Source organism: Pelophylax lessonae (assembly GCF_965119305.1).
Source record: "Pelophylax lessonae genome assembly, chromosome: 2".
Lineage (NCBI taxonomy): Eukaryota > Metazoa > Chordata > Amphibia > Anura > Ranidae > Pelophylax > Pelophylax lessonae.
This window is the reverse complement of record NC_138769.1, coordinates 114634423-114657108: the sequence shown is the minus strand read 5'-3', so window position 1 is coordinate 114657108 and position 22686 is coordinate 114634423. Positions and strand designations below refer to the sequence as shown.

Sequence of the window (22686 nt, the reverse complement as noted above, 5' to 3'; positions counted from 1 at the left end):
AGGCCCCTAGACTGGTACAGCATGGGGGTGCAGAAGCCACATCAGATCAGTCTAGCTGTGGGAAGGAACGGAGGATAGGGGAAGTAAATCTCCTTTTATTGTTCCCCTAGACACAAATGAGCAAATAACCCTTGCAGTGCTAGCACAAACCCAAAAAAAGGGATCATTTTTTATTTGTCCAGCATTGGGCTTTTAAGGCAGGTAGAAACACCAAAAGTCTAGCACAGCACAATGGCAGATGAAGGCTCCCAGTGTGTCCCCACACCAGTTTCAGCAAGGTTTTAACACTGGATTTTTTTTTTTTTTTTTGGTGAGGACATGGAACAATGTCAATGGCACAATAAAATGATAACGTGATACGACCTGCCCAAGTCATAAAAATATTACAGCTTGTATTTTATTTCAGGTTATCTTTGGAAAAAACTAATAGAAAATGACACTGGGAAAACCTGTTTGATGAAAGCATTATTAAATATAAACAGCAACACTCCTGAGATAGTGCGTATCCTCATTTCATTTTCTGAAATGAATGGATTCTGGGACCAATTTATTAATGCTGAATACACAGAAGAAAATTACAAAGGTAATTTAAAGTTGGGGTGTCTTTATGGAAACTCATTGTTCTTATGTTGAGGTGTAAATTATTACACTTATTTTCCACTCTATGTTCTGCATAGGTATAAGTACTGTGCAGCTTTTAACAGTGATAAAACATCATCCAATAGTTAATATTCAATTGTGCACAAACTAAAAGTCTTCTGTATAGTAATATATGATATCCAAATGTTCCTAGACATGCAATTTTCATAGAGTTTCTGGTGTGCCTGAAATATATTTACTATACTGGCTAAACTATTTTTCTTGTGCCTTGAATCAAAATTTTTATCCCTTACTAAAACTATTAATTTCAATGTAACCAATGGCAAAAGCAACCTCCTCCTTTATATTGGTAATAGAACTGATCATTCTTGCTATTATAGCTAGCTTCAAAGTTCCACTTAACGGGGGAATGGATAAAAATTACTCATCTTTGATTTTGTAACAGCATTTGAACTTTAGAAATTCTTTATGTGAGCCATTCACCCAGACATCAAAAGTCCATTAGAATGATTGCATTCACTGTGTATGTTTTCCCATTCAGTTTTTACACTGTCACAGTTATTATACAGATCCTAAAATACAACTAAAGGCAAAACTTTTTATTTAGTTTTAGATAGAGTGGAGAGGGATCACAACATCTGGTGGGTTTTTATTACTGTCTGTGCCCCCATTAGGTTGATTTACTCATTTTATCTATCATGTTTACTATTCTTACTGAAAGTGAAAGTAAAAGAAAAACTCAAATCTTGGGTTGTCCTTAGAACAGTAATAGAGAGGAAATCTTCCAATAGGGATGCTAGTGCTGGTGACACTGGTGAGGTTTCCTAAAGAACTATCATTTTATTTTATATTTTATTTTACTGTTCTGTCCCCCATTGAACAAAAGTTATGTAGTACTTTGTCCCGTGTTGTTAGGTGCTTTCTAACCCTAGCTATGTGGTCTGACCTTGCCCCTCTTCCCCTCCTGTTACAGCTGTTCTTACCACAGCTAGGTTGGAGATAGAAGCTGCATAACAGCAGTTTGTCTTGGCTCCAAACACTTTTCCATGACAAGTAAGAACAAGAGGTATGCAGAGGCTGACACTCCCCCTCTCCTCTGCACTCCTCTTGCCTTGCTTATTTCCGGAAAATTCTCTGAGCCAAGAAAAGCTGCCGTTATGCAGCACCCATCTACTTCCTAGCTAATGTCAGATTGGCAGCACCAGGAGGGGAGGGGATCAGGCCAAACTCATACTTAGGGTTAGGAAGCACCTAGCAACATGTAGTAAAGTACTACGGTATAAACTGTAAGGACCAATATTGCATCTAAACAATGATGTTTGAGGTTATAGAGTAGATGGACATTGCATCACCATATTTTGTGAACCAAGAACACAAAAATGAATTTGGACAACTTTTCTTACTTTTCATGTAGGTCAGACTGCCTTGCACATTGCTATTGAAAGAAGACAATTTGAAATTGTGAAGTATCTAATTGCAAAGGGAGCCAATATAAATGTACAAGCAAGAGGTCTTTTTTTCAACCCAGTGGATAAAAATAACGGATTTTATTTTGGTAAGTGGCACATTTTTTCATTTATAAAGCAAGTATTGTGAAGCAGAATTTACGATCTCATAAACACCTCTGTGAATTCAATCCTTTTTAATAAAGCATTATTAAGTGTTTTTTTTTTAAATGATCAGCCTGCTCACTAGAAGAGCCCAAAAGGAGGGAAAGTAAAAAGATGTCCCTTGCTGGTGCTGAGAGGGGACTGAAACAGTATGCTTGGTGGTAAGAGCACCTCCAGTAAAGACTGAAACCCAATACACAAGAGAACTTAATAACTTCTAGTCTCCATCTTAGTAAACAAGAATAGTATTAGATTTGTACACAGTACAATAGAAAAACACCCCTCAGAGTGGCAGCATCCTAGATAAGCCATGGGGTATCCTCAAAAGGGACACCACTTCTCAGTAACATTCTCTAAAATAAACCCATCAAGATCCTTCCTATGCCTAGTGTGTGAGTTAATATCATTGCTTTTAATAAACTTAAAGAGTAACTCCACTTTTGTTGAGAAAAAAAATTCCCCTCTAGGTGATCTCTGTACATTACAAGGATTGTGGCAACCTTTTGTTATTCTGAAGAAATCATTGTTTGTTCCTCTGTGCTGAGTGGGTCAAATGGGAGTGGTTTCATAATTATCTATCGGCTGTAGCAGCTGCAGGGCTCTAATGAGGAAAGCTGCTGAGCCTGCATCCCTTTAGATGTGTTCCTATTGGGAGTATCTCACCAAAAATGACCTTTTTGTTGCAGGGTTGCCAGAAATCTGACTTGTATCTTAGGCAGACTTCTGGGAAAATTGCTGAACCAATCACACAAGCAGGAAATTATGTTTCTGGGGTGTGGTCAGTACACATTTTGTGTACAGAACAGCTCCAGGTAGCAATATTTCATTGCATTTTCAGAAAATTACAACAGCTGCAGATTGAAAAGCAAAGGTCATTTTTAATAACATTCAATTACAATATGATTTGTGTCGCAATTGTATACGCTGTATTGTTTTTTTTATTTGCTATTTTTTTTCCCCCACGAAAGTGGAGTTACCCTTTAAAACATCAGATTTTTTACTATCTCCTTCCTCCTTCTAACATTTGTGGATTCTAAAAATGTGGTAAATTTTATTGCGTTTTTATGTGCCTTTATGGAAAATAGAGAACACTTTTTCACAAATAAAAAAGGGGAGAGCGTTTCAGATTTACGCAATCCAATAACGTCATATGTGATTTACTGTCTTAGGTGTGTCATAGGTTTTCTGATACTTTGTTTCTTCTTCCTTGTTCCTGCTTGCTGTACTATAGTATGAGGATGTGGTGACATCTAGTGGCCAAATAAAGCATTTTACACAGTCACAATATCACTTAAAATCTTTCTTTTTTTTTTTCATTATTCTTTGTATAAAAATGCTCACATAATCTCCTTCATGATTTTTATTAGAGATATTTGTTCCTTTTTTTTTTTTTAATCATGCACATATGTACATATATTTTATATGCATCCTCCCACCTTTGTTCCAAAGAAATATAATATAATTATATTACAGTTAAGGATTATATAACAGTTAAGGTTTCCATAACTGTTGCATTGTTATTATTGTCTTTATTTTTTCTTACCTTAACATGTCCCTTCCCCTCTGTAAGAAAAAGTACTGTTTAGCAGGAAGCAGTACTTTTATTAAGGCTTAAAGTGAAAATATTACAAATGCGCAATTCCTTTAAAACACATATTTTGGGATACCTTAACCTTGGTGGAGTGGTGCACATATACAATTTATACAAACTTTATTTTTCCAAAGAAAATAAATACCATTTAAATTACTGGTAAATGATATTTCCCTGCCAACTTAGTTGTTTTTTTCTTTTAAACAGCATGGGCACAACCCAAAATACATATCAGACACAGAAAAAGGCAGGGAAATGTAACTTACAGACAAAGTTTTTTTTTATTCTTTCTATGCTGTCATTTTTGTCACAGACAAAAATGTGTGGGGTTCCCCCAAAAAAATGCAAACCAGACACTTATCTTGGTGAGGGCTTGGTATGGATTTAAAGATGAACCCTATGCAAAGACAACAGAAAAAAAGGTGTGGATTCCACCCAAAATTCACACCAGACCCTTGTTCCAGCTTCCCCCTAAGTAAATAGGGGGACATTTTAAAAAAGTTATTTATTAAGAAAACAAAAGTCTCATGATGTAAATCAATTGTCAAACACATCGTCCAACGTGGTACAGTTGCAACATACCATGACACCCACCCACTCACTGAGACAAAAATGCAGAGCTGATGCACTCCCATCACACTATTAATGCGAATGACAGATCCCTGGACTGGCAGTTGGTTTGTAAACAAAGGGCAGGGATGGTGGTTGATGCTATTGACCACATCTGACCATGGACAAACCCAGTTATGGCCCTGGCCATATCTGGTGATTGATATCAGCCTGAATCCCTGCTTCTTTGTTTCCTGACAGCTGAATGGGCCAGGTAGGGATCCATTACTATATGCTTAAAACCCAGTGTGAGCAGGATGCAGCATTAGTAATACCGCTACTAAATGTGTACCTTTTCACTGTAGCCAGGGATTCAGCTTGGGGAGTGAGTGATACCCCATTTAGTTTGTCCATTCACTGTATGAAGAACAGTCCAAAGTCTGCTTCGTTCCAAAACTGAACCTCATCCTTCTTTGACACCAGTAAAGTGTGGTACATTTGAAGGATGAAAAACAGATTGTATAATAACTCTATCTACCTCTAGGAGCTTGAAAATGCAGGTGCTGCAAGACTTCCGGGTTGCTCCCTGCACAAGCCAGATCCTTAGAAGTGGTTTTGAGTAACACAACTAACAGAATTAGCCATACATGAATAGAGGTAGACCGTTTTTCTTATTTTGATGTCACAATGGAGGCTGTTTATATGTTTTCAACTAGTTATGCATGAAATACTTCTTGCCTACAATACACAATCTCAGTGGTGGTTCCACAATATCACCAAATATCAAATCGAAAATCGTCACTATAAGTTAAAGTGGTTGTAAACCTCAGGCATGAAATATGTACAAAGTATAGTAGTCTCAATCTAGAGCACTAAGTGCCATTTTGTCTGCTGCTTCATTCTTCTGCTATCAGAATGAGTCACTTCTGAAATGTTTGCCTGACACCAAGAGAAAAAGGATGACAGGGGAGGGACCTGCTTGAAGGGGGTGTGTCTTCCCTCCAATCAGCTCTCAGAGCTGTCCTCACTGAGCTCTGCAGAGTGTAAATTCAGCTCTCCATCCCCCTTTTTTTATGCTCAGACAAGCTTTATAAATTTTGAGAACAGGATAAATGGGTACAACCTATGTAGGTAGTTTTTTTCATCTCTGTGTATTACCTAAGGCCAATCACTTCAATGGGTATATGGAAGGGTTTACAACCCCTTTATTTTTTATTGTATTATATTTCATTCTTTTAGGTGAAACTCCATTGGCTCTTGCTGCATGTACCAACCAACCAGAGATAGTTGAACTGCTTATGAATGACAGCCAGACCAATGTCTCCATGCAAGACTCTTTCGGAAATACAGTGCTCCATGCTCTCGTTACTGCCTCGGAGGGCTCAGAAGCTCACAATACATTCATAATAAATATATATGATAAAATCATACGCAAGTGTAAAAACAAGTCTTTAGAAGACATTCGAAATAAAAAGGGTCTTTCACCAATGCAGTTGGCAGCAAAGACAGGTAAACTGGAGGTAAGCCCCAAAAGGTATATACGTATCAAGTATTTGTTTTGTTTTATAGCATTTACTATTACTACTTATTAGGGATAGACCAATTATCAGCAAGGCTGATATATCGGTATCGGCCCCGGAACTGGCCAATATTGCCGATATTTTTGTGACGTCATTCTGCCTTCTTAGGCTGCCTCCCTCGCCTTTGACAGCCTCGTCTGCAGTCAGGACTAGTCTCGCGGCAGTGTATCACAGCCATACACCCACCCACAGCAGCCCGGTGCCAGCCAGCCACCCACAGGCACTGTTCCAGCCAGCCACAGGCACTGTACCAGTGAGCCAGCCAGCCACAGGCCCTGTACCAGCCACCAACAGGCCCTGTACCTGCCAGTCACAGGCAATGTACCAGCCGGCCAGGCATCCACAGGCCCTGTACCAGCCACCCACCCACAGCCCCTGTGCCAGCCACCCACCCACCCCAGTGTGCCAGCCAGCCACCCACCACAGGGTGCCAGCCAGCCACCCACCCACCACAGAGTGACAGACAGCCAGCCACCCACAGACAGGGTGCCAGGCAGCCAGCCATCCACAGGCCCTGTACCAGCCAGCCACAGGCACTGTACCAGCCAGCCGCCCACAGGCCCTGTTCCAGCCAGCCACCCACAGGCCCTGTACCAGCCACCCACCTACCACAGGGTGCTAGCCAGCCAGCCACCCACCACAGGGTGCCAGCCAGCCACCCACCACATGGTGCCAGCCAGCCAGCCATCCACCACAGGGTGCCAACAAACCAGCCACCTACCACAGGGTACCAGCCAGCCAGCCATCCACCACAGGGTGCCAGCAAGCCAGCCACCCACCACAGGGTGCCAGCCAGCCACCCACCCACCACAGGGTGCCAGCAAGCCAGCCATTAAGCATTAAACAAAAATTAACATGTTCAGTACAAGATTTGTGTCAAAAATTGTCTTTATTTTTCAAAACTTTAAATGTACAAAATATCGGCCCATATCAGCTGATACCGATACGTTCTGACCAAAATATCGGTATCGGCCCTGAAAAAAACATATCGGTCTATCCCTACTACTTATGGACCTTCTACAGTATAATAACATCCCATAGACATCACTTAACCTCCCTGGCGGTATTCCAGATCGCAGGGAAGGTGAGTAACATTCTGGGGTCATCCCGAATGTGGCTCGGGGTTACCGCTTTTGGCACTGAAAGTTAAACCCGAGCCACATTCGGGATGACCCCAGAATGTTACTCACCTTCCCTGCGATCCCCCGACGTCCTCCCAGCCGTCCTCCCCGGCATCCTCACACTCTCCCCTCTCTCTCTCTCTGCACGGCCGATTGCCTTCCCTGCGAGCGTTGTGACGCAGGGGGGTGGAACCGGCGGCAAATTCAAAAGTGTAAATACACATGATAAAAAGCTGTGATCCTAACGGATTACACTGTATCATGCCATTTCAGCACAGGATTGCACCTGGTGGCTTTTCCAGTGCCCTGCCAGTGCTTTTCCAGTGCTTTGTGCCTGGAAAATTTTGAACGACCATGGCGTCCAAAAAGTGTTCTTTTTGCGCAAAACCGCTTTTAGACGAACTGGAAAACAGCAGCAGCGAAACTGAGTTACTTGAAGAACTGAGCAATAGCTATTCGTGGGAAAATTCGTCATCAGGTATGGAAAGTGACAGCGATGATTCTGATGTCTCTTTCTGGCACATAGCTTGTGGAATTTGGGAAGTATATCAAATGATTCTTCAGAATTTCCAACAGAGCTATGTGCCAGAAAGAGACATCAGAATCGTCGCTGTCACTTTCCATACCTGATGACAAATTGTCCCACGAATCCCTATCGCTCAGTTCTTCAAGTAACTCAGTTTCGCTGTCGCTGTTTTCCAGTTCGTCTCTCAATTTTCCAGGCACAAAGAACTGGAAAAGCACAAGCAGGGCACTGGAAAAGTCACCAGGTGCAATTCTGTGGTGAAATGGCATGATAAAGTGTAATCCATTAGGATCACAACTTCGTATTATGTCATTGAGTGTATTTACATTTTTTAAATTGCCGTCAGTTCCACCCCCCTGCGTCGTAAAGCTCGCAGGGAAGGGAACCGGAAGACAGGTGCCGGCATCGGCCGAGCACACAGCGGGAGGACAGCGGGAGGACGGCGGGGGATCGCAGGGGAAGGTGAGTTTTAAAAAGAAAAACAACAGATTTCCATGCAAAAGAATGTACCACTTATAGCACAGAAATCAGACTGCCAGGGAGGTTAAAGCAATTTTGTCACCAAGAAAAAAAAATTATTCCATAATGTGCTATAAGTTGGTAAAACAATAACTACTCCAACTGCCAACTCTGCTATCTGACATCTGGTCATTTTCTCATTACTGTATATGCCATTAACAGCTTGAAACTTCTACAAACCATAATTGTTATGGTCTTTGTTTTGTAAAGGAGGTATAGTTTTTTTTTTCTTTTTCTCTTATCCATATGGTGCCTTGTTTCAAATATTTTAATGTCAAGAGGCGACGTGGACCTGCATTGTTAAAAAAAGTGAAAAATAGTTGTAGATACCCAGGTTTCTCACACAGATCATGAGGGTCTCCAGTGTTTATGGCTCATATAGAGAAAGCAAACTTTTTGTTTTCTTAGAATTTTAATAAGATTATAGTTACATAGTTAGTCAGGTTGAAAAAAGACACAAGTCCATCTGGCTCAACCAATAAAAAAAAAAAAACAGTAATGAAAACCCAACCACACAATCCCATATACACAATCCTATACTTGCAGTTGATCCACAGGAAGGCAAAAGAAACCACAGAAAAGCATGATCCAATTTGCTACAGCAGGGGAAAAAAAATTCCTTCCTGATCCCCCGAGAGGCAATCAGATATTTCCTGGATCAATTTTACCTATATATATTAGTACCCACTTATATTAAGTCCACCCAGGAAAGAACCCAGGTCTTTTTTAAAGCAATCTGGTGAGCTAGCCAGAACCACCTCTGGAGGGAGTCTATTCCACATTTTCACAGCTCTCACGGTGAAGAAACCTTTCCCTATTTGGAGGCGAAATCTGTTTTTTTCTAGACGTAAAGAGTGCCCCCTTGTCCTCTGTGTTGACCTTAAAGTGAACAACTCAACACCAAGTTCACTACATGAACCCCTTATGTATTTATACATGTTGATCCTATCCCCCCTTAATCCCCTCTTTTAAATAGAGAATAAATTCAGTTCTTCTAATCTTTTCTCATAGCTGAGCCCCTCCATGCCTCTTATCAGTTTTATTTGCCCTTCTCTGCACTTTCTCCAGTTCCCCGATATCCTTTTTAAGAACTGGTGCCAAAACCGAACTGCATATTCCCGATGAGGTCTTACTAATGATTTGTACAGGGGCAAAATTATCTCTCTCTGGAGTCCATGCCTCTATTAACCACTTAAGCCCCGGAAGATTTTACCCCCTTCCTGACCAGGGGGTATTTTGCGATTCGGCACTGCGTGACTTTAACGGACAATTGCGCGGTCGTGCGACGCTGTACCTAAACGAATTTGACGTCCTTTTTTCCCATAAACAGAGCTTTCTTTTGGTGGTATTTGATCACCTGTGCGATTTTTTGATCACGCGCTATAAACAAAAAAAGAGCGTCAATTTTGCAAAAATAACAATATTTTTCACATTTTTTTATATGAAATTCCCCCAAAAAAAAAGTAAAAATCAAAATTTTTTAAAATTTTCGGCCAATTTGTTTTATGCTACATATGTTTGGTAAAAAAAATCGCAAAAAGCGTATTTTGATTGGTTTGCGCAAAAGTTATCGCGTTTACTAACAAAGGGAAAGATTTTTGTCATTTTTGTTGTTTTTTTTTAACGCGTAATGGCGGCGATCTGCGATTTTTTTTGCGGTACTGCGACATTGGGGCGGACAGATCGGACCCTTGACTGACATTTGTGACACTTTTGGGGTTACCAGTGACATTTCTACAGTAATCAGTGCTATACATATGCACTGTTACTGTAAAAATACACTGGTTGTGAAGGGGTTAACTTTATTTGGAAGGGAGGGGCTGTGTGTATCCCTAGGGGCGTGCTTTCTACTGTGATTGGCTGTGGCTTGAGCTGTAAGGACACTGATCAACGGATCTACATACTAGATCCGTTTTATCAGTGTCTTTACAGCGAGGAGAATGACAGGCAGCTTGTTTACACAAGCTGCCTGACATTCTCCCTCTCCCCCGCCGATCGCAGAGTGACCGGCGGACATCGGGTCCGCTGGTCACACGCGCGGGGGGGTCCGTGACCACGCGGGAGCGGGAGCGCGCCTCCGGGGGCGCGCGCTCGCTCCCTAGACCCTCACAAGCTAGTGACGTAGCCCTACGTCACTTTGCCTGTGAGGGGCTGACTGCCGACGTAGATCGGCGTTAGGCAGTCGGCAAGTGGTTAATACAAAAAAGGACTTTGCTTGCTTTGGAAACTGCAGCTTGGCATTAAATGCTATTGTTAAGCTTATTACCTATCTACCAGAACACCCAGATCCTTCTCCTCTATGGATTCCCCCAGTTCTACTCCACCTAGTATGTATGATGCATGCATATTCTTAGCCCCCAAGTGCATAACTTTACATTAATCAACATTAAACCTCATTTGCCACATAGTTGCCCAATGAAAAAATGCATTGAGGTCAGCTTGTAAATTGGAGACATCCTGTAAAGAAGTTATTCCACTGCAAAGCCTGCTGTCATCTGCAAAGACTGAAATGGTACTTTTAATCCTAGACCCTATATCATTTATAAAGATATTAAAAAGTAAGGGTCCCAACACTGAACCTTGGGGTACACCACTGATAACCCATTCAGAGTAAGAATCGTTAACCACTACTCTCTGAATTCTATCTTTTACCCAATTTTCTATCCATTTGCAAACTGATCTTTCCAAGCCTATAGACTTTACCTTACACATTAGCCGTGTGTGGGGAACTGTGTCAAACGCTTTTGCAAAATCCAAGTATACTACATCCACAGCTATCCCTCTGTCCAAGATTTTACTTACCTCCTCATAAAAAGAAATCCGGTTTGTTTGACAATTTCAGTCTTTCATGAATCCATGCTGTCTGTTGCTTAAAATATTTTTTTCCAGCAAGAACTGATCTATGTGGTCTTTTGTTTAAACTCTCCAGTATCTTCCCAAATATAGAAGTTAAGCTAACAGGTCTATAGCTACTTGGTGAAGACTTTGATCCCTTTTAAAATATAGGCACCACATTGGCCCTACACCAATCCAGTGGTACTATTCCAGTCCTTAAAGTCCCTAAAAATTAGAAACAAAGGCTTTGAAATTACAGCACTCAATTATTTTAGGATGCGTGGGTGGATGCCATCTGGTCCAGGTGCTTTATCCACCCTTATTCTGTCTAAATATTCCTGGACCATATCACTTTTGAGCCATTGTGGATCATTTGGGGCTGTGTCAATACCATGCTCATTATGGCCATGAGCTCCCCCATGCTCCTTTGTATACACAGAGCTGACAAATGTTTTTAATAAATTTGCCTTCTCTTTGTCCCCAGTTACCCACTACTGATTATTTTGGAAAGGGCCTACATGCTCAGACCTAACCTTTTTACTAATAATATATTTGAAGAATTTTTGGGGGGTTGTCCTACTTTTTTTTGCAATCTGTCGTTCATTTTGAATTTTTGCGTCCTTGATTTCCTTTTTACATATTCTGTTATATTCTTTGTAACAATTAAACGATTATAGTGTTCCTTCATTTTTATAATTTTTAAAAGCTCTTTTCTTTTTATTTATACCTTTTTTTAATTTGGCCGTGAGCCACATAGGTTTTATTTTTAGCCTTTTAAACTTATTACCCATGGTAATATACTTTGCAGTGAGTTTGCAAAAAGTATTTTTGAAAATGTCCCATTTCTGTTCTGTGCTCATCGATGTCAATATTCCCTCCCAGTCTAAATCCTGGAGAGCAGCTCTCATCCTTTAAAAGTATGCTTTCTTAAAGTTAAGTGTTTTTGTATTTCCTGTTTGTGTTTTTTGCTTACAGCTAACATTAAATGAAATCATATTATGGTCACTGCTACCCAGATGTTCCTTTATATGAACATTATTAATAAGCTCTGCGTGGTTTGAGATTACCAGGTCCAACAGAGCATCATTTCTAGTGGGGGCCTCAATAATTGCACCATAAAATTGTCTTGTAATAGGTTTATAAATTGTTGCCCTTTAACTGTTCCAGCAGTGCCATTACTCCAGTCAATGTCTGGGTAGTTAAAATCCCCATTATTAACACTGCCCCAGCCCTGTTCAGGCTCCTGGAGCCCAGAGGCTTTGTAGATATTCGGATAGGATAAAGCCTTAAAGTGGTTGTAAAGCTTTTTTTCTGTATTAAAATAACAAACATGTCTATGTTTGCACAGAGCAGCCCTGATCCTCTGCTTCTAGGGGGGGGGGGGTCCCCTGCTGGTGCTTCAGGCTCCTCCTCTTCATCATCTTTATCAGGTGCCCCCTGCTTTCCACGGGGGCACCTGTGCAGGCTTGCTCCTGAGTCCCACTGCTGTGTCCATTGACACAGACAGCAGGACTCGCCCCCCCCCCCCACTCCCGGGTCACAGAGTTTGATTGACAGCAGTGGGAGCCAATGGCTCCTGCTGCTATCAATCTGTCCAGTGAGGAAAGAGCTCCTGTACTCATGCAGATCTCTGATTTAGATCAGGATCAGATGAGAAAAGAGGGGGGGCTGGGGGGGCCTTCAACACAGATGGTTTTTCCCCTTAATGCATAGAATGCATTATGGTGAAAAGCCTTAAAGTGGATATAAACTCTATTCATGACATTTGACCTGAGTACATATATCTGTAGTGTTTACTTATCTCTCTCCAAAGCCCTTAGTCCCATGTCTTTCTGCTGCTCCATTCCTCTGTTATCAGCATGATAACTTCTGACAAGTTCTCTAACACAGGAGATAAAAGCAGCTGGAAATCTGGGTCGGGGTGGGTGCATAGAGATAGATTAGCAGAGAGCTGGTCTATTCACAACACAGCTCTGCATGTTTCTTCCTTCCTCTGTCTATGTGAAATGGGGGGGTGTGTACCTTTCCTCCAATCAGCTGTCACACAGTGTAAGCCTAGACTCCACACCCAGTGCTGGAATAGGAAGAAAAAATTCTTACATGATATTCACTTTCGAAACAGTGTAGAAAGCCGAAGACAGCAGATATACAGATAAAATGTATGTAGGGAGATTTTTTTCATCTCTGTGTATCTTCTGATGCTGTTCACTTCACTAGGTATATGTGAGGCTTTACATCCATTTTAAGGCTTTACAACTACTTTAATTCCTAGGTCCACATCCTACCTGGTAGTCAGACCACAATATTAGTCTCAGCTGTCCATAGGCCTTTATATATGCGGGTTGACTAATGCCCCATACACACGTGCAGATTATCTGCAGACTTTTGTCTGCAGACTTACCTTTTCTATGTAGTGCAAGGGCCTGCCGGATTGCATACAAATTGAAAGTGTTTAGGTTTGACCTCATATTATATGGTTTTGGTAAGTCTGCAGACAAAAGTCTGCAGATAATCTGCATGTGTGTATGGGGCATAATGCTTAGGGTTGTTCTCTCTTTTGCTCTCTGCTGTGGGAGGCTGCTGCAGGGTGAAATGGCTGAATGCTGACAGAACACTAAAAAAAGTACTTCTTGTTTGTTTTGGTGAGCCTATTGAGGGAGAGAAATTTCACTGAAAAATGCAAAAAAAAAAAAAAAAAAAACCCCATATTATAATATTCCTAAGATCTAAAAATAAACTGATCACCAGAAGAAAAAAATCAGTGAAAGTGTATATTACCTCTGAAAATAAAATGTATACAGTGAACAGTTTTAGAATTAGTTATACATTGCCATTGATCGCTGGAAAACTGAAATGACCAACTATGTTGTAAGAGGCTGAAAAAAAAAAAAATATGTTACTTTAATTTGTATTTAAAAGAATTTTCTCCATTTAGATACTTAAATACATTCTGAATAGAGAAATAAAGGAGAAAGAAAACAGAATTCTATCCAGAAGATTCACAGACTGGGCTTATGGCCCTGTTTCATCTCATCTGTATGATCTACGAGATGTGGACACAAGCTCAGGAAACTCGTTGCTAGAAATAGTCGTATACAATACAGATATTAATGTAAGTGGCATTAAAGGGAATGTATGCTTTATATATTTTTTTCTCTACTTGTATATTATGGCTAGGACTTAAATCCTAACTATATGCTGGAATGATGTGGAAAACACAGGATATATAGATTGGTTCCTTTTGATTTTGTTGATTTGCTTGGTTTAGAAGCCCTTAGTAGCATTTGGATTTACAAGTCTTTAAGTTGATCAGGATATGCTGGCTACTTACTGAACATGGTTTACCCTTGCTATATTATATACTCAAGTTTGGCTATCACTTGAAAGATTTTGCCTGAGTACATTTGGCCACATGCCAGTGCTCCTACCTGAGAGACAGGGGTGTCCGTTATTGTCTATTGGGACACACATTTATGCAAAACGTTATGATTTCCAGCAAATTAATGTGCTCTTGAAGAAGTATTTCCAAAACGAGTCAAATCTACATGTGAATTACACATGGCAGGCTGGCTGGCTGTTCTCCCAGCACAGCCAGAAAACTGACTATGCTAGGGAGGATGTACCTCTATGCCTAGCATGGTCAATTTGAAATAAGAAAGCAGAGGGACTGGCAGGATCACCAGGTATTTCACACAAATGAAGCAATACAAAAAGAACAGGATACTTCTAAACATAAGTACATGGTACAATATACACATTTTAGGAATATGAAAAATGTTGGGGTAACATATTATTTAATATTTAACAATTCAAAATTATTATTTTTTCCTTAGAACCGCCATGAACTGTTGGCTTTAGAACCCCTCCAAACTCTACTTCAGATGAAATGGAAAAAGTTTGCAAGAAACATGTTCTTAGTGTCCTTGTTTCTTAGCTTTAACTATAATTTAGCTTTTACTCTTCTCTACTACCAGCCACACGGAGACAAGGTACTTCAGCAGCCTATGTAATAAAAGTGAACATATTTAAAGTGTTTGGAAAGCAGCATTGAGTAGTGTTAGGGCTTTTAAGGTGCAAATTGACACAAGAAATGATAAAAAAAATCTTTTATTAAATGTTAATTAAAAAAAACATACATAATAGTATAAATTGTAGTCATAAATATGTAATAAGAAACTCTCCACATTTGTCATAACATGTTTAACTGTATCAAAACAGCTTCTTCAGGAGATTATGGAAAATGCTCTCCTATTAGTAAAAACAGATATTAGTCACTGCAAAGTTTACAATCATTGAAAAATGTTATTCAATTTAATTAAGTTTGAAGTTGGAAAAAAAAGAAAAAATTGGAAAAAAAAAAAAGTTTGAAGGTGGTGCTCACATGCATCAAGTTACCGGCAGGAATGCATCATCTCAGCAAGTAAAGATGAAAAAGGCTTCATAAATTACCACATATGTTATGTCATATAGATTACTACATATAAGATGACCATGTAGGAGACACTCCAACAGGAAAAATGTAAATGTTTCAGGAAGGCAATTGGTGTACCATAAGAGACAACTAAGTCCAGGAGTTATTCATCTATGAAGGAATGAAACATATGTTTAAACATATGTAAATACATATGTATATACAGACATGTAGAATGATTCTTAGATGTATACCTACATTGTCATTATATGGAAATGATTTACCTTCAATTGATTAAGGAATCATTTTACCAAAATCTGCAAACCTAAAAGGTCATATGCAGCTGGTAATCTGGAAACTTTCTCTATGTATCCCAATCTTATTGTTCATAGCATTAAGTGGTTCCAATTCACTCTGTAGAATGAAAGGAACCATTTGAGTAAACACTGAAAAACTTTTAGTAAAGATCTGACATCAACCAACATTAAAGTCTGTACTACCTGAAGTGTCTTCCGTGAGTAGTCTCCAAGATGAAGGCAGAGCGCATATTGCATCCTGTACCTGGGCTTTTTATGCTGTCCCTCACCTCCAGCGTGATCACATGCTTCCTGGAGGTGTGGATACCGTGCTGAACCCACCACGCATGCGCAAGATGGCGCCGCGGGATGACGCGGAGGCCATTGGCACCATCTTGGAAAGCCCCCATGCCAGTAACGGCCACAAGGGCCAGACACTCGCAGGGGACAGCACAGAGGAGCAAGGGCCCTCCTCCCCAAGCTATCAGCCGGATCAGGTATATCAATCCAGCCAGAGCATGGGTCGCAGGGCCCCCAAGCGTCGATATGGTCACCTGCTCAATCCGAAATTTACCATTTACGTGTAATATAAGTGTATGTTTACTTAGCTTGATGCCCTCTACTGGCCATGACACATGATACAAATACCTTAGATGCAATATCCCATCCAGATCCAAATGCAGGTGGGCACCTCCAAAAAAAGAGCTTCACATAATTCAATTGGGTACAATAATAAACAACACATTAATTACATAATATCAACATCATTAATAATACAACATACTTATAATATGACATTACAAAAGTATATATTTCCTGTGTCTTTTATATTGATAAGTGTGTGAGCACACAACATTTTTCACACATCACATAGCAACATATCATAATAAATGAAATTATGAACATCTTAGGAGGAAATGAGTGGTTTAGATAGGCAGGCTCAAACTTTTAAAGAAATGTCTTAAAGCTCATGGATTCATTAAGCCCAGGATAACTGGTCGCTGATAAGGTATAGATCCATTTGGATTCTTTCTGTAATAACACCCTTTCGATATCCCCTCCTCTTTTATGGCTGGGTACATGTTCTAGGGCATAAAAATTACATTTTTGATGAATCAAAATTATGGTAAAGGCCAATATGCCTGCTAATTGATGTTTCCATCTTTTTCTTTGAGATTAAGGAAACATGATCTCTAATTCTTTGATAGAAAGGCCTTTTGGTTTTTCCTATGTAAAATCTCTGACATTCACATCTCATAAAGTATACTATTCCTGTTGTTTAACAGGTAACCTGAAAGTTTGGCCTATAGATCTGCCCATTCGGTATAGTTACTTCTTTCAAAATTGTATCTCCCACAGGGTTTAGTGCATGTGATTTTTGAAATCCACAATTTAGGTCGGTATTGATGATGGCCTTTCACCAACTGATCCTTCAAAGAGGATGCTCTTCTGAATGTAATTTGTAGGTGTACCCCCACATACAGTGCCTTGCGAAAGTATTCGTCCCCCTTGAACTTTGCGACCTTTTGCCACATTTCAGGCTTCAAACATAAAGATATAAAACTGTAATTTTTTTGTGAAGAATCAACAAGTGGGACACAATCATGAAGTGGAAGGAAATTTATTGGATATTTCAAACTTTTTTAACAAATAAAATACTGAAAAATTGGGCGTGCAAAATTATTCAGCCCCTTAAGTTAATACTTTGTAGCGCCACCTTTTGCTGCGATTACAGCTGTAAGTCGCTTGGGGTATGTCTCTATCAGTTTTGCACATCGAGAGACTGAAATTTTTGCCCATTCCTCCTTGCAAAACAGCTCAAGCTCAGTGAGGTTGGATGGAGAGCGTTTGTGAACAGCAGTTTTCAGTTCTTTCCACAGATTCTCGATTGGATTCAGGTCTGGACTTTGACTTGGCCATTCTAACACCTGGATATATTTATTTGTGAACCATTCCATTGTAGATTTTGCTTTATGTTTTGGATCATTGTCTTGTTGGAAGACAAATCTCCGTCCCATTAAGAGTAGCTAAATGGACTTTATAGGCACAAATAAGGGTGAAGTAAAAACTTTTTTATTGATTGACATATAAAAACAGAAACCCCTAACACAAGGGGAATACTTGATTAACATGCACAGTATACACAGGATCAATAAGACATGTATATATAACAGTAGTAAAACAATGATTAGTTACATGATACATGAGACATGGTGGTATCAAAATAATATACATTACATCCTACAGAACTCAGAGGTAGTGCCAGAATGATGACACTATATAGATCCTCGAGTGTGGTTGATGCAGCCCTGAAATAAGGGATAGTTCAGGTAGCCAGATGCCCTACATGTTTCGCTTGATGAATCAAGCTTCTTCTGGAGCTACTGGTATACAGACTCCCTGGTAGAGGCGAATAATAGTTCACAATGGCCGATGTGCTTAGGCGCAGAAACAATGTATAAATCATAGAAAAGATATTAATAATCTCCGTCCCAGTCTCAGGTCTTTTGCAGACTCCATCAAGTTCTTCAAGAATGGTCCTGTATTTGGCTCCATCCATCTTCCCATCAATTTTAAGCATCTTCCCTGTCCCTGCTGAAGAAAAGCAGGCCCAAACCATGATGCTGCCACCACCATGTTTGACAGTGGGGATGGTGTGTTCAGGGTGATGAGCTGTGTTGCTTTTACGCCAAACATAACGTTTTGCATTGTCGCCAAAAAGTTTGATTTTGGTTTCATCTGACCAGAGCACCTTCTTTCACATGTTTGGTGTGTCTCCCAGGTGGCTTGTGGCAAACTTTAAACTACACTTTTTATGGATATCTTTAAGAAATGGCTTTCTTCTTGCCACTCTTCCATAAAGGCCAGATTTGTGCAGTATACGACTGATTGTTGTCCGATGGACAGAGTCTCCCACCTCAGCTGTAGATCTCTGCAGTTCATCCAGAGTGACCATGGGCCTCTTGCCTGCATCTCTGATCAGTCTTCTCCTTGTATGAGCTGAAAGTTTAGAGGGACGGCCAGGTCTTCGTAGATTTGCAGTGGTCTGATACTCCTTCCATTTCAATATTATCGCGTGCACAGTGCTCCATGGGATGTTTAAAGCTTGGAAAATCTTTTTGTATCCAAATCCGGCTTTAAACTTCTCCACAACAGTATCTCGGACCTGCCTGGTGTGTTCCTTGTTCTTCATGATGCTCTCTGCGCTTTAAACGCACCTCTGAGACTATCAAAGTGCAGGTGCATTTATACAGAGACTTTATTACACACAGGTGGATCCTATTTATCATCATTAGTCATTTAGGTCAACATTGGATCATTCAGAGATCCTCACTGAATTTCTGAAGAGAGTTTGCTGCACTGAAAGTAAAGGGGCTGAATAATTTTGCACGCCCAATTTTTCAGTTTTTTTTATTTCTTAACAAAGTTTGAAATATCCAATAAATTTCGTTCCACTTCATGATTGTGTCCCACTTGTTGTTGATTCTTCACAAAAAATTACAGTTTTATATCTTTATGTTTGAAGCCTGAAATGTGGCAAAAGGTCGCAAAGTTCAAGGAGGGCCGAAGACTTTCGCAAGGCACTGTATTTAGATATAGTTTTGTCAGCCAGTAGTAGTGACCAGTACTTTTTCATAATATTTCTCACTTGATTGTAATGGCCTGAATATTTGGTGATTAGTCTTACTTTTTCTCCCACAGGGGCTTTAGCCCCCTTAGGCTGTATTAGCTGTTCTCTATTTTGATCATTTGCTCTGTGATATGCTTTTTTGAAACACGTTTTACTGTAACTCCTGGCCAACAATTTGGTCTGAAGGGCTTTGGCTTATTTTTCAAAATCTAGTTCTTGACTACAATTACGTTTCAATCTAAGATATTGACTGTATGGTTTGCTTTTAACCAGAGGGGCAGGATGAGAGCAAGCAGCATGAAGAATTGTATTTCCCGACAAGGGTTTCCTGTAGAGCGAAGACCCCACAGTACCATCCTCATTGAGAAATATCTGCACATCCAAAAATTCTATAGTATGTTGATGATAGGCCAAAGTGAATTTTAAATTAAAGTTAATTCTGCCTCAAAGTATCCACAAATGATAATAAATGCTCTCTAGTACCGATCCAGACAATAAATATATCATCAATAAATCTTCGCCATATTAGAATATGGTTGGTGAAGGTCAGTAGATCATCATTGGCAAATAGGTCATGTTCCCACCCAACCATGTACAGGTTTGCATAGGAGGGGGCACATCGGGTCCCCATAGCAACTCCCTGTACCTGGAGAAAGTGGAAATGGCCAAACATGAAAACATTGTTAGATAATATAAAATCCAACAATTTCAAAACAAATTGATTGTAATCATGGGCAATCAGTCCTCGCTCAGACAAAAATCACTCATCAACACGTATCCCTAAAGAGTGGAGGATACAATTGTACAAGGCCTCAACATCCAAGGCTACCAGCCATGCGCCTTCAGGGACAAATATCCCCTCCAGAACTCGTAATAAATCAACGGTATACTTGATATGGGAACCTAAAGATTTGACATGAGTACGAAGGTATTTGTCCACTAGCTGGCTTGCCGGTTCCGTTAGGCAGCCATTTCCAGGAACAATTGGCCGACCAGGAGGGTTGGTCACATTTTTATTAATTTTTGGAAGTGCATACATGGCTGGTATTCATATGATATTTAAAGTCTTACTAAACCCAGGAACCTGCATTCACTATATCCGGCTTCCCACAGTACACAGAAAATAAAAATGCAATTATTTTAGTAAATATAAACTGCTAAATACCTTTTTTCATCAACAGTATATAGCAGTCTTGTGACTTCTATCAGTGTCCGGCAGAGCACTGGTTAAAGCTTGTAGGATGAGTTTTCATTCTCCTCTGATTGTCCTAAGAGAATGCAGGATCCTTGACCCTCTGTTTGGACAGTGCTGATTGACCCTGTGCTGATCACATGCACCCTTCCCAGAAAAAAAAAAAAACAACTCTCTAGCAATACACACCAAACTGAACATGTGCAGAGTGCCCCCAATGCTCTGTTCTATCAGGAGATTGATTGGGGACAGTAAAAGAGGAGGATCAGAGAAGACAGGATCAAACAGCCTTTTTATCCAATGCACAGGATTAACTCACTAGGTTCCACAGTGAGTAAAACAAGCATGCTTTACTGCATTTACAGATTGATTTTGATATTGTTGTGGGTTTAGAAACACTTTAGGATGTCTTTATATAATTATATTATTTCTAAACACAGTTTTTAAAGTTCAGTCTGTGATTGGTGGACCTTATCAATTCCTATTGCTGCAAATTAGCATCATCACAGAAGCTTTCTCCAAAGTATCTGCTCTATTTAGAATCAGAATGTTAATTACCTATGTGTTTCTTCCTATGCCTGTTAATGATTTTTTCAATTGCTCTATTCATGCAATATTATTTTTAAATGTTTGTTATGGGTTATTACAGTTTGCATGTGTTAGCTATTCTTAGCACTACTTCTTGAATAAGTTCTATAGAATTTGTAATCACCTGAGTATATAACCAAAAATGTATCCACCACCATATTTCAGGGTCTTTTAGATACCAATACATATTTGCAACTGTTTTAAAGCATTGTTTTTTGTTGAATTCTAATTGTATCTAAAAAGTTGTCGTGGATACATTTTTATTTAATCATTTATGAGATGTTGATACAAAAACCTACTATAGGAGTTCTGCTCTCGCAAAAATATGCTTGTTTAATGCAGCTGTGTATATACAGCACAGTGCCTTAAAACAGTTTTCATACATTTTGTCATGTTACAACCAAAAACGTAAATGTATTTTATTGGGATTCTATGCGATAGACCAACACAAAGTGGCAATTAATTGTGAAGTGGAAGGAAAATGATAAATGGTTTTCAAAAAGTTTTACAAATAAATATCTGAAAAGTGTGGCATGCATTTGTATTCAGCCCCCTTTACTCTGATACCCCTAACTAAAATCTAGTGGAACCAATTGCCTTCAGAACTCACCTAATTAGTAAATAGAGTCCACCTGTGTGTAATTTACTCTCAGTATAAATACAGCTGTTCTGTGAAGCCCGCAGAGGTTTGTTAGAGAACCTTAGTGAACAAACAGCATCACGAAGGCCAAGGGACACACCAGAGAGGTCGGGATGAAGTTGTGGAGAAATGTAAAACAGGGTTAGGTTGTAAAAAAATATCCCAAGCTTTGAACATCTCATGGAGCACTGTTCAATCCATCATCCAAAAATGGAAAGAGTATGGCACAACTGCAAACCACTAAGACATGGTCATTCACCTAAACTGACAGGCCAGGCAAAGAAAGCATTAATTAGAGAAGCAGCCAAGAGGCCCATGGTAACTCTGGAGGAGCTGCAGAGATCCACAGCTCAGGTGGGAGAATCTGCCCACAGGACAACTATTATCCGTGCACTCCACAAATCTGGCCTTTATGGAAGAGTGGCAAGAAGAAAGCCACTGTTGAAAGAAAGCTATGAGAAGTCCCGTTTGTAGTTTGCAAGAAGCCATGTGGGGGACACAGCAAACATGTGGAAGAAGGTGCTCTGGTCAGATGAGACCAAAATTGAACTTTTTGGCCTAAAAGCAAAATGCTATGTGTGGCAGAAAGCTAACATTGCACATCACCCTGAACATGCGATCCCCATCATGAAACATAGTGGTGGCAGCATCATGTTGTGGAGATACTTTTCTTCAGCAGGGAAAGACCTAAATCAAATTAAGAATCTGTGGCAAGACTTGAGAATTGCTGTTCACAGATGCTCTCCATCCAATCTGACAGAGGTATTTTTCAAAGAATGGGAAAAAAATGTCACTCTCTAGATGTGCAAAGCTGGTAGAGACATACCCCAAAAAGATTTGCTGCTGTAATTGCAGCAAAAGGTGATTCTACAAAGTATTGACTCAGGGAGGCTGAATACAAACGCATGCCCCACTTTTCAGATATTTATTTGTAAAAATATTTGAAAACCATTTATCATTTTCCTTCCACTTCACAATTATGTGCCACTTTGTGTAG

At 39.9% G+C, this 22686-nt stretch overlaps 1 protein-coding gene across 1 annotated transcript in view; it reads left to right on the top strand.

The window, feature by feature from the left end:
• The window catches only part of TRPV3 (transient receptor potential cation channel subfamily V member 3), a 216199-nt gene that overhangs the window by 129984 nt on the left and 63529 nt on the right, over positions 1 to 22686 (top strand). Inside the window, exons 22-26 of the mRNA XM_082247973.1 lie at positions 407 to 583; positions 2015 to 2155; positions 5590 to 5870; positions 13867 to 14043; positions 14765 to 14920. Of these exons, the coding sequence (XP_082104099.1) occupies positions 407 to 583; positions 2015 to 2155; positions 5590 to 5870; positions 13867 to 14043; positions 14765 to 14920 (932 nt within the window). The remainder of the gene's footprint in view (positions 1 to 406; positions 584 to 2014; positions 2156 to 5589; positions 5871 to 13866; positions 14044 to 14764; positions 14921 to 22686) is intronic.